This window comes from Lagenorhynchus albirostris, chromosome 4 (assembly GCF_949774975.1).
Source record: "Lagenorhynchus albirostris chromosome 4, mLagAlb1.1, whole genome shotgun sequence".
Taxonomy (NCBI): Eukaryota; Metazoa; Chordata; class Mammalia; order Artiodactyla; family Delphinidae; genus Lagenorhynchus; species Lagenorhynchus albirostris.
In genome coordinates, this window is record NC_083098.1 from 30,010,742 (window position 1) to 30,024,210 (window position 13,469).

The 13,469-nt window shown below is 33.3% G+C and overlaps 1 protein-coding gene across 5 annotated transcripts in view; it reads right to left on the reverse strand.

The window, feature by feature from the left end:
* LRBA (LPS responsive beige-like anchor protein) overlaps positions 1-13,469 on the reverse strand; it is a 730,232-nt gene that overhangs the window by 210,377 nt on the left and 506,386 nt on the right. For all 5 annotated transcript variants that reach the window (XM_060147738.1, XM_060147737.1, XM_060147734.1 and 2 more), the window contains 2 exons: positions 12,535-12,652; positions 10,327-10,429 (listed from right to left, as the gene is read on the reverse strand). In XM_060147738.1, the coding sequence (XP_060003721.1) occupies positions 10,327-10,429; positions 12,535-12,652 (221 nt within the window). The remainder of the gene's footprint in view (positions 1-10,326; positions 10,430-12,534; positions 12,653-13,469) is intronic.

The following is a 13,469-nucleotide window of genomic DNA, read 5'->3' on the forward strand; positions in this document are numbered from 1 at the left end:
AAGGTATAATTTACGTAACACAAAAGTTACCCTTGTAAGTGTACTATTCAATGATTTTTTAAAGTAAATTTCTAGAGTTGTGCAATTATCACCACATTGTATTCTGGAACATTTTAATCAACACTAAAACTTCCCTTGTGCCTATTTAGAGTTAATTCCTATTCCTATCCCCAGCTCTAGGCAACTATCAATCTACTTTCTGTCTCTATGAACTAGCCGTTTCTGAACATTTCAGATAAATGGAATCATACATCATGTAATCTTCTGCATCAGGCTTCTTCTACTAACCATAATGTTTTGAGGTTCATCAATGTGGCAGCATGTATGAGCAGTTCATTTCTTTTGATTGTAAATAGTATTCCATTGTATGAATAGAGAATATACCACATTTTTTAAATCCATTCACCAGTTGATAGACATTTAAATTATTCCAGTTTTTAGCTATTATGAAAAATGCTACTCAGAACATTCACGTACACGTCGTTGCTGAACATATGGTTGCATTTCTTTTGGGTAGATTCCTAGGAGTGAAACTGCCAGGTTGTCTGTTGACTTAATATTTCTCTTTTTGAGAAACTGCCAAATTGTCTTCCATTATATATTCCAACAAACAATGTATGATGTTCCAAATTTTCCACATCTCTGCCAATACTTGCTATTGTATGAAATTTTTATTATAGCCATTCTAGTGAGTGTAAAATGGTATCTTATTATAATTTTAATGTACATTGTTGAACATCTTTTCATGTGTTAATTAGCCATTTGTTTATTTTCTTTGAGGAAATTACTATTCAGATCTTTTTTACCTTAATTGGGTTGCTTCTGTCCTATTATTGAGTTGTCAAAGGTCTTCATACATTCTGGATACAAGTCTATCAAATACATGATGTGCAAATATTTCTCAGTCTGTGGCTTATCTTTTCACATACTTAGTGATATATTTAAAGCACAAACATTTTAAATTTTGATTAAATCCGTCTTCTCAATTTTTGTCTTTTATGAATTATGCTTTTGGGTGTCACATGTGAACTCTCTGCCTACTGCAAGATGATAAAGTTTTTATCCTATATTTGAGAAATTTTTTAGTTTTAGATCTTAAATATAGGTCTATGACACACCTTAATTCTTATGAACAGTGTGTGGTAAGTGTTGAAGTTCATTTTCTTGCATGTGACTATCCAGTCATTATAGTACCATTTGTTTAAGGATTACCCTTTCTTCATTGAATTGTGTTGGCACGTTTCTTAAAAAGCCACTGACCATAAATGCAAGGGTTTATTTCTTTATTCTCAATGTAGTTTCATTAATTTATGTGCCTATCCTTGTATAAATAGCACACATTTTGATTACTGTGGTTTTATGGTAAGTTTTGAAATCAGATAGTATAAGTTCTGTAATTTTGTTGTTCTTTTTCAAAACTGTTTTGGCAATTCTAGATCCATTGTATTTCAGCTTCTCTATTTCTCCCAGAAAGTGTACTAAATTTTGACAGGGATGGTATTAAGTTTATAGATTGAGAAAGAATTGACATCTTAATCATATTGAACCTTCTGATCCATGAATATGGAATGTCTCCATTTATTGATGTCTGTCTTTACTTTCTAACAGCCGTGTTTTACACTTTTCATTGCAAAAATTGTACATGTCTTTTGTCATCTAGGAATAAAGACATTTCCCTTTCCAATCTGGATGCCTTTGATTTTTCCCTTCCCTTCCTTTCCTATCACACAGGCTTAGCACACATTATATATCAATATAATATTGATAGAAGTGGTGACAATGGAAGACATCCTAGCCTTCCTGACCTTAGGGGAAAAGCATTCAGTCTTTCAACATTAAGTACAGTGTATGTTATGTGGGTTTTTGATGGTTGCTATTTATCTGTTTGTAGAAATTCCCTTATATTTCTAGTCAGTTGAGATTTTCTAGTCATGAATGCGTGTTTCATTTTGTCAAATGCTTTTTCTGTGTCTACTGAGATGATGATGTGGGTTTTCTTTTTTTTGGTCCTGTATTCTATTAACTTCATGCATAACATTAATTGATTTTCACATTTAAACCAATCTGCATTCCTGTGATAAAACCCACATGGCTACTTTATAATCCTTTTTGTATACTGCTGGATTTGGTTTGATAATATTTTGTAAAGGATTTTTGAATACATGTTCATTAGGGATATTAGTCTACAGTTTTCTCTTGCTAGCTTGTTTTTTCTTGTGATGTCTTTGCCTAGCATTGGTATTAGGGTAAAGATGGCCTCATAGAATGAGCTAGAAAGTGTTTCTTCTTCCTGTGTCTTGAGGATGAGTTTATGAAAGATTGATATCTTTTCTAATTTATCTATTTGATAAGATTCACCAGTAAAGCCATCTGGGCTTTGACTCTTCTTTGTGGGAAGGTTTTTAAATTACAAATTCAATGGACCTGTTATAGGTCTATTCAGAATTTTAATTTCTTCTTGAGTCAGTTTTGACAATTCTGTCTTTCTAGGAATTTACCCATCTCATCTCAATTGTCTTAATTTGTAGGCTGAAGCTGTTCAGGATATTTCCTTCTAATCCTTTTAATTTCTACATGGTAAGCAGTGCAGTCCCTTCTTTCATTTCTGACTTTGGTAATTCATACTATCTCTTTTGTTCATAGTTAGGCAGTTAAAAGAATGTCAATTTTATTGAGCTTTTTAAGGAATCAGCTTTCGTTTAATTGATCTTCTTTATTGTTTTTTGTCTCTTTTTCATTGATTTCTGCTCTAATTTTCTTTAGTCACTTTTTCCTACTTGTTTTCCATTTAGCTTCTTCTTTTTCTAGTTTCTAAAGATGGAAGCTTAGGTTACTGATGTTAGGCATTTCTGTATTTCAGATATAGGTATTTAAAGCTATAAAATTTCCCCCTGAATACTACTTTAGCTGCATCCCATAAATTTTGATATGTTATAGCTCTCTTGGATACAGAAACCCAAATCACTGTCCTTCTCTGTACCATTGTAGGAGGAGTTGCTGAGTGCAGAAGTTACCAAAAGCACCAAGCGCTACTCTGAAGAGCTGCAGCAGCATGTCTGGAAACAAAAAAAAAGGAGCTCCCAAGCCCAGGCACTCTAAATGCAGGGAGGTATGTAAGGGAGAAACTGGTATAGACCATGGAGCAAGAAATAAAAGGAGAAAAAAGCCCTCCTACCACTCCAGTCACCCCCTATGGCCTAACCTCTGCTCATCCTAACCTCATCCATGTACTTCACACCAAGCTTCAGACTGCAAGATAATATGATCTCCTGGTAGCTGTTATAACCTCTGATTATTTATGTGTTAAACTCCTTGATTAGTGTTCCCTTACAGAAAAAAAAAAGAAAAAAAGCCTGAATCAAGTGATAGGGTTGGGCAAAACTAGTGAAGAGAAAACTAAAATGATATTGTAGGTAGAAACTTTGGGTTGGTTCAGTATGTTGTTATGGCTTATAACTGGTATTGATGTGTATATGCTTATACTGTCAAGTACTCATAAAGTGTCAGAGAATATTCCAGATCAAGAGCTACAGGTAGACGAGTGATAGTAGGATTAATTCTCCTGATATTTGCCAACAGTAGTAGGTCAGGATTTAATCCAAATATCTCTACCTACTCATGTCCTATTGACTGAGAAGTCAGAAGTCTCACACCTAAACCAGAATTAAGAGAGACAGCCCAAAGGCTGCAACAAAATTCAAGGGCCTGCTTGCCAACTAGAACTTGTTGATACTGAATAGACAAACACAACAATCAACCTCTGGCAGCCAAAAACTGCTGCTGCTACATGCAATGGCCTTTTTTCAGTCTACGTCTTACTGATTTTTCATCAAATCTTACCTTCTTGAAATACTCTCATTCTTTGGCATCACATTTTCCTGGATTTCCCATTTTTCAAGGCCTTTCTGTTTTTGTTTGTTTTGTTTTGTTTTTTCTCTTTCATTTACTTAACATTTAAATGTTCCATTTCCTCAGAATGCAGCTCTCATTTCTCCTGCCCATTCTATGTCTCTCCCCAGGTGAGTTCACTTCCTCTCAAGCCTTCAAATTTCATCTAAATGGTAATGACTCCCAATTACTACACTTTTCATTTGCACTCTAGCCATACCTTCTTATATCTAACTTCCTATTCAACATTTCAGTCTAGACATCTCTCAGGGGTTTCAATTTCAACAGATCTAACACTAACCTTCTCCTTTTCAGTTCATTCACTTCTGCCCCCCAACCCCAACCATGGGGGGTATGGGAGGGTAGATGCATACAGGTACTCCTTCTACAGTGTTCCCCATCTCAGTCTGTGCTCCTGAGCAGTTCAAGCTGAAACTTGGGGAGACACACTGGATGCCTCCCCTTTTTATCGTCCTCCAAATTTAGCTAATCTCCAAGTCACAGAAATTGTATCTCCTTAAAGTCTCTAAACAAGATGTCTCTCTTCCTGTGATGACCTAGAGGGGAGGGATGGGGGGGCGGGTGGGAGGGAGGCTCAAGAGGGAGGAGATATATGTTTACAAATAGCTGATTCACTTTGTTGTAAAGCAGAAACTAACACAACATTGTAAAGCAATTATACTCCCCCCCAAAAAAAAAGATGTCTCTCTTCAATGATACTACATTTTACTTCGATTTCTACAATAAGTTCCCGCCTCCAAACTGACACTGTCTTCCTGAAATCACTAAGTGCCTGTGATACTTGCCTTCCAACATTCCTTAAAACACTCGAAGTTTCAGGGCCTCTACACATGCTATTCACTCTTACAAAGGTTAGCTGGTTCCAGTCCTTCAAATCAAAATTTAAAGTCACATAGGAAGACATTTCTGACCATCTTATCCAAAGCACTCCATCTCCACTAACCACTATTAAAATACCTAAAACATCTTTCCTTCACTTACACGGTTTTTTCTTTTATTTACATATTTGTTTAAATGTTTGTGGGCAAGATGATATTTATATTGTACATTACTGGGTGACTGACACACTGTAAGTGCTGAAGATCTATTTAACTGACTGACTTAATAAATTAAGACTTTCAGCTTTCATTAACTGTGGGAAAACATTACAAAGAGTTCCTAAGTATGACAACACATAAAACTCTTTTTAAAATAAACAGATAATCAGTAAGGACTTCCCTGGTGGCTCAGTGCTTAAGAATCCACCTGCCAATGCAGGGGACACAGGTTCAAGCCTGGTCCGGGAAGATCCCACATGCTGCAGCACAACTAAGCCTGTGCGCCACAGCTACTGAGCCTGCGCTCTAGAGCCCACACGCTGCAACTACTGAAGCCCACGCACCTAGAGCCTGTGCTCTGCAACAAGAGAAGCCACCGTAATGAGAAGCCCGCACACCACAACAAGAGTAGCACCTGCTCGCCACAACTAGAGAAAACCCGCGCATAGCAACGAAGACCCAACGTAGCCAATAAATAAATATATCTTTAAAAACAAAAGAGAGATAATCAGTAGAATTTTTTATTAAGATAAGGAAATATACTATGCCATTCTGAGCTGCTTCCTCCTGACCCCTGAAATTCCTCATTAAATTATAAAATTATTGAATCAAAAGCTTTACTGGGATTGTAAAGCAACTATGGCTAATAAACCAGAAGGGCCTCTTTATGTATCCTGTTTACATAGAAGTTGTAACCTGTTACGTGTCCACGAATTTTTTGATATTTTCTCTTTAAGAGGTGGAACTTGATTCTCCTGCCATGGAGCCTGGGCTATATTTAATAACTCACTTGTAACAAATAAGATGTAGCAGAAATGATGGCGTGTGACTATCAAGGCTAGGTCATAAGAAGACACTGGGGCTTCTGTCATTCTCTCTAGGATCACTTGCTCTGGGGAAAGTCATATAGTCACTCAAAAGCAGCCTATGGAGAGGAAGACTTGGTGCAGAACTGAGTCCAACTGCCAATGGGCATGGGAGTGCATCCTCTTAGAAAGTCCTCCAGCCTAGGATAACTGCAGCTCCTGCTAATATCCTATTATTTGTTGATTCTATCTCAATTGCATTTGTAATAAGATACTAACTAAAAAAATTGAAATAAACACTAATCAAAATCAACACAAAATTAGGTATGTTAAAAGTAAACTCTAAGTTTCTACTGCTAATACATTTCAATCAATAGAAAAATCCCAGTGTTAACTCTCCTCCTAGTTCTTAAATTAGTTAACTAAATTGTACTGATGAAGCATTAACACCTACCAAGAAAGAAAACAGTTGATGATGGTGCTATTTAAACATAGACAACTGGTCAGCACATAGGAAAGAGAGGTACAACCCCAAACTCTCCCGATTCCCTGTACTGTGAGAGATGCTTTTTGGCATTTTAACATTCCTTTCAAGTAGTTATTAAGTTACTTTGAACAATATAAATACTAGTTATTAAGTCCATATGTATACACAAAGTTAATATTTGAACTCTGATTTGCCAGAGGTTAAAGATAAAAGTTTTAATTAACTGTGTTGTATTCAAAATCCTTAATATATGGATTTGATATTTACATCAACAGAGAAAAAAATTATAACAAATATGACATAATAAAGCAAAGTCTAATCATTTTTATCAAAATGATTAAAAATTTTAATCTGATTTATCATACGTGTTAAATAATGGTACACTTGAAAATGGGTATATAATAAGCACTTTTGTAACTTAGATATTTTAAATACAGACAGTCTATTTTTCTATGATCTGTGCTGAGATAAAATTTAATATAATAACATTTACTAAACGTAAGTGTGTAGTTTAGTAAGTTTTGAATATACCTATTTCTGTAACCAACCATCATAGAAAGACTCCAAAAAGCTAATTCCTTTGTCCCAGTGTCTGGCTCCTGGCAACCAATGATCTGCTTTCTGTCACTATATGCTTCTGTTTTTTCAACAATTTCATATAAATAGAATCATATAATTTCACATAATTTTTCAGTCATTTCATCTAAGTAGAAGCATAGCCCATGGCTATGATGTACGTAGCCCACGGTACTTAACTTCTTTTACTCAGCACAATGTTTCTGAGAGTCATCCATGTTGTTGCATGTATCAGTACTCAATTCCTTTTTATTTCTGAGTAGTATTTCATTGCATGGATGTAGTGCAATCTATTGATCCATTTACAGTTGATGGAACTAGAAATGTTTTCAGTTTGGGACTACATGAATAACATTTGCTTACAAGTGAATGTGGGTACATATATTTCATTACTCTTGGTAAACACCTAGGAGTGGAACTGACAGGACATAAATTAAGTGTATATTTAACTTAATAAGAAATCTGGCAAATTTTTCAGAGTGACTATACGAATTTGCATTCCTACTAGCATAGTTTTAGAGCTACTGATACTGTATATTGATTTCACATTCTTTATCTTTTTCTGTTTTTGAAAATCAGGTTTACTGATTTCTTTACATAGCATAAAATTCATCCTTTTTTAGGTATACAATGCAATGAGTTTTGCCAAACAGAGTTGTGTAACACCACAACAATCAAGACAGGAAATATTTCCATGTTATCAAAAGGTTCCCTCACACCCTCCTTTGTAACTAATCCTCCTTCTTCACCTCCAATCTCTTGAAACCACTTATCTGATTTCTGTCCAAGTAGTTTTATTTTTTCCAAAAGGTCATATAAATGGAATCACACAGAATGTAATCTTTTGTGTTGCCTTCTTTCATCTAGCATAATACTTTTTAAACTCATCTGCCTTGTTCTGTATTTTAGTAGCTTATTCCTTTTTATTGTTGAGCAGTATATCCTGTTGTATGGTTGAATGTACCATAATTCGTCCATTTACTAGTTGAGGACTATGTTGGCTATTTCCAATTTTTTGTGACTATGAATATAGCTGCTATAAACATTTGTGAATAGGTCACTACATGAATATACATATTTTCATTTCTCTAGGGTAAATGCCTTTGAGTGAGACTACTGGGATGTATGGTAAGTGTATGGTTAATTTTATATGAAACCGCAAAACTGCTGACTTTCCCATCAACAACATGTGAAGTTCCAGTTACTCTGCATTCTTATTAGCTCTTGTTGTTATCAGTTTTTAAAAGTCATTCTAATAGGTGTGCCATGAGATCACACTGTGGTTTTAACTGGCAGTTCCTTGATTACTAATGATGTTTGGCATCATTTCATGTGTTTAATATTTGTATCTATTCTTTGCTGAAGTATCTGTTCAAATCTTCTACCTATTTTTTAAAAACAGATTGCTTGTCTTGTAATTAAATGTAAGAGTTTCTCATATATCCTGTATATAAATCCTTTGTCACATATAATTTGAATATTTTAACCCAGCCTAGAGCATATCGTTTCACTTTCTTAAGAGTGTCTTTCAAAAGCAAATGTTTTTAATTTGAAAGGCCAATTGATGATTCTTTAAAAAATCTTATCTAAGAAATATTTGCCTAACTCAAGGTGACAAAGATTTTTCTCCTATGTTTTCTTTAGGAAGTTTTACTTTGGCACCTACATTTAGGTTATATTACATTTTGAGTTAATTTGAGTTAATTTATGTTACATTTTGAGTTCATATGTTACACTTTGAGATAAAGGATGAGGTGGGGTTTTTTTGTTTTGGTTTTTTTTTTTTTTTTTTTGGCATATGGATATGCAATTGTTGATCACCATTTGTTGAAGAAACTATCTTTTCCCATGGACATATCTTGATACCTTTGTTGAAAATCAAATTGACCATTTATGTATGGGCCTATTTCTGGACACTAATATATTCTATTGCTCTATAAGTCTATTTTACAAAACTACCAAGCTACACTAGTTAATGTAATTTTATATTGTCAAAATCAGATAAAGTCCTCCAACTTTTTCTTTTTCAAAATTGTCTTAGCAATACTAGATATTTGCATTTCCATTTAAATTTACAATCAGGTTTTCAATTTCTTCAAAAGAGCCTTTTAGGATTTTGGATAGGATTGCTTTGAACCTATAGATCTGTTTGGAGAGAACTAACATCTTACTTTTATTGAGTCTTCCAGTTCATGAACATGGTATAGTACAACTTTCAATTTTTAGGTTTCTTTCATTTTCCTAAACAGTGTTTATAGTTTTCAGTGAACAAGTCTTAAGAATATATTTTCAAATATATCCAATTTCCAACTGTTCATTGCTAGTATACAGGAATAAAATTATATATGCTACGAAATAGCTAAACTCTTTTATGAGGGTTTTTTCCCCTATTTATATACATATATATATATATATTTAACATCTTTATTGGAGTATAATTGCTTTACAATGTTGCGTTAGTTTCTGCTGTATAACTAAGTGCATCAGCTATATGTATACATATATCCCTATATCCGCTCCCTCTTGTGTCTCCCTCCCACCCTCCCTATCCCACCCTTCTAAGTGGTCACAAAGCACCGAGCTGATCTCCCTGTGCTATGCAGCTGCTTCCCACTACCTATCTATTTTACATTTGTTGCTTATGAGTTCTAATAGCTTTTTTTCTTTTTAAAAATTTTGCAGTTTCCCTGGTAATTTCACATTAAGTCATGTATATATACTGATAAAGACAGTTTTATTTCTTCCTTTTCAATCAAGATGGTCTTTAGTTTCCTTTTCCTGGTAATGTCTTTTTGTGGATTTGGAATTCAGGTAATGCTGGCCTCACAGAATTACTTGGGAAACTTATCCTTCTTTTCTATTATCTGTAAGAGTTTTCCCAGAAATTATATTACTTCTTCATTAAACATTTCATAGAATTTGCCAGTGAAACCATTTGAGCTAGGAATTTTCTCTGTTAGGAGATTTTAAGCTACGAATTCAATTTCCTCTGTAGAGTTATTAAAGTTATCCATTTTCGTTAGTGAGATTTGACAGTTTGTCTCTTTCATGGAATCTGCCCATTTCATCTAAGTTGTCTAAGTGGCATAAATGTATTCATAATATTTCCTTATATTTTTTAAAATATCTATAGGATCTGTAGTGATACCCCTTCTTTCATTCTGATATTGGCAATTTGTATCTTCTTTTTTTCCTAAGTCTGGTATAGATATTTATTACACTTATTAACCTTTTCAGAGAAACAATTTTTAATTGCATTGATTTTTCTTTATTGTTTTTCTTTTCCTTTTCATTGATGTTCTGCCTTTGTTTATTATTTTTTTTCAGATTAGTTTAATTTACATTTGTTCCTCTTTTTCTAGTTTCTTCAGACAGAAGTTCAGTTGACTCAAAACAGTACACTAATAATCATCATTTACAATGAAGCATAAAACAGAAGGTCATACATTTCAAAACAAATTAGAATATTAATATAGATTATTTTCCATATTTTTCACATATAAAACAGCACCTGGTTTGAAGCAATCCAAAACTGGTTCCAATACCAACACGAGGTAGATAGTTAACCACTTTCTTTACTGTTGCAGGGTCTGGGAAGTTGAACATTATAGCAACTAGGAAAAATAATTTTTTAAAGTTAGAATGAAATACGATTTTCTTTCTGGAAAACTGACTTCTTGGTCCAACAAAATGTTTACTCTTAGTTCAGGTATTTTTTAAATAGAATTCTTACTGTATTACTTTTATTATAGTATATATCAAGTTTTAGCATTAATATGCCGGTGATGATACTCATTTTACTCATGAACTACCACAAACAGTACCTTCTCTAAATACTGTCAGAACTAATAACAACTATTGTTGCATTAATGTGACATGAAGTTGAGATTTTATCTTGCTACAACATAGAATTTGCAAAATTGAATTTTAGCAAGTTAAAAATATATCTGTGAATTTCTATAAAGACCTTTAAAATTTTAAGATTATATATTTAACAATCTAATACCCAAAAGTCTACATATACAGCTAATAAATTGTCAGCTGTACTTACTACTAATAATCAACAGCTTAAAAAAATATTCTCTTTACAATCCCTACATGTTTATGCTTTGTATGTTCCTATCATCCAGAAAAATGAAGAAAAATTTTTCCTCTCTGGTCAATAATCAATTTAAATGCTTTTTTATCATTTCTATCTCAATAATTACACATTTTGAGAATATCAATAAATGTACATCATATATATAAATATATTCAGCATATAAATGTTAATTTATGACAGTCATCTATAAATTTTTATCCTTAAAAAATATGAAAATAACAAAGTCATAAAATCATGACAGAGAATTTAGAAGATATTAATTTGGTTAGTCTTGAAATTTTAATTATATTAACTTCTGTATCAGAACCATAAATAATCTACAAGTACTCATCTAGAAGATGATCCTTCTTCTCCACCTAGCCTAAAAAAATACTATGAGCCAAAAAATTTTATCAGTGTTAGTGCAATTTTTAAACACAGGCTTTATAACATGTTTTAGGTAAATAATTATATGATCATTCACTAAACACCTAAAATATATTTAGAACTGTCATATACATATCCAACATAACTTTTTAATATGCCTTTCTTACATATCCACTATTACATTGAATACAGGGGGAAAAAAAAGGAAAAACTCAGGTTATGGCAGGTGACCAAGGCCATGAGGGAAAGGCAATAGAAAAACAAAGATGCAAAGCAAGGACGCATGAGAAATTTCAAAGAAGGAAAAAAAATGAAGATGAGCAAGTAATAAATATTGTAAGGTCGAAACGCCTTTGGGACAGCAAGAATGCAGACTGAACTGAAGTGTGAAACATTCACTTGATTATTTGCCTGGACGAATAATGTTTACATTAGAAAAAGAGGTATGTGTGTGGGAGAAGACCAAATATGGAAGGGAAAAGCATCTTTTCCTAAAAAAATCTGCGTACCCTAAAAGACATGATTTCATTAAAAAAGAAAATATGTATGGAATATACATTATGTGTAGATTTTTTAAATGATAACTTGTAGATTATAGAAAGAGAAAATAAGAAAACTTAAATCTATTTAAATGAAATGAGTATGTACAATAAATCACAAGCTTTCACATATTCTCCTGTATGCCTCCACTCATACCCAATGATGCTTTTCCTTCAAGTTCACCTTGTCTCTCTTTTTTGTCTTAATGAATTTCACCAAGTTCAATTCTAAACCCACAAATCGAATTTTAGTTCTTTCAAGAATGATGTAATACAAAGCAACCAGGACAGTTCAGTACCATTTTCTGATGGTCCCTTTATAAATGGCAATAGATTAGGCAAAAAATTAAATAAATGTATGAATCATTTGATTACTCTCTCCCCTCTCGAAATGCAACCACCTTCCAGAAGGAGTTTAAGCATCAGAGCAATATGAAAACTCTACGACTGATTAAATGGGTAGTTATCCCCCATATTTATAAAGCACTGCACTAATTTGTGATTTGGCCAGAAAAATAAATTACTACAGATATTTCTAAGAGTGACCAAAGGGGGAAAAACGATGAAGATGCACATGGTTCAAAAAGAGGTCAGTAGGACAGAGAGTGGGCTACAAAATTCTGTCTAAATGGAAACAATATGGTATGTTCAAAATGAAATCTTATGGAGATGGAGCTTAGCTTTGTAACAATATACGTCTGCAACGTATTACCTCTGTTTGCCATAAAGATCTCCAGGGCTGTATTTTGCAAAAGATAACGACGAGAAAAGATCGATCGTATCTCTGAGAACAGCCATTTTCCATGCAGCCCTTCTGTATATGCCAGGATCTAGTGAGGAAAAAAAGAATCCAGAGTAAGTAACAATAGAATTTTTTTGTTCTTCCCCCCAATTAAACAGAAAAGTCCCTATTAAGAAAAATAATTTCTAAGAACTGAATAGTTATTGAAATATTTGGAGGGTGACTAAGAAAATAGATTGCAATTCATGAAAAAAGATGTTTAAATGAAAAAGCAGAACAAAACTGTAACATCTATTTATAAATATATTTGGGGGCCTTTTAAGGCAATGATGTAGTCTACTGCTTTTCAGGAAATACATATTGCATTACTGATTGATTGATTTTTGAGTCATATTATACAAAGCAAAATTTTAGACAACCCTTAAAAAGAAGACCTCAAAAGAATGTTCTACATGCTAACAGATGACATATAAACTTCAGTTTCATATAATATGATTAAAACATATCCAGAAATACTTTTTGCATACTTTAAAATTACAAATTTAAGTTCATAACTTCAAAAAATCACACTTATAAGGTCACTGTTAAGGCAACAGTCACTCATTCAGAAAGCACAAAGACTGACTGTATGAGAGGTTAAGTATCATCTTGTCAGCTAGGCTAAACACAAACCTGCGAATGAACTCAGCGTAATCTCTCTATGGAGTAGGAGGTTGTCAGAGTGACTTGTTACAATTCTTGTCATCCCATGTGACAGACGCAATGGCTTAGAATCTTTGCCAACTCAAAGTAATCCTGTCTTTAGTCCTAAACCACTTTGTTGCTTTGTTATTCAAGTTTTGTTTTTTAAAAAGTTCATTTCAAAAGCTTAATTATGAAGGTGTTAAATGAAAACCAGAACTGGA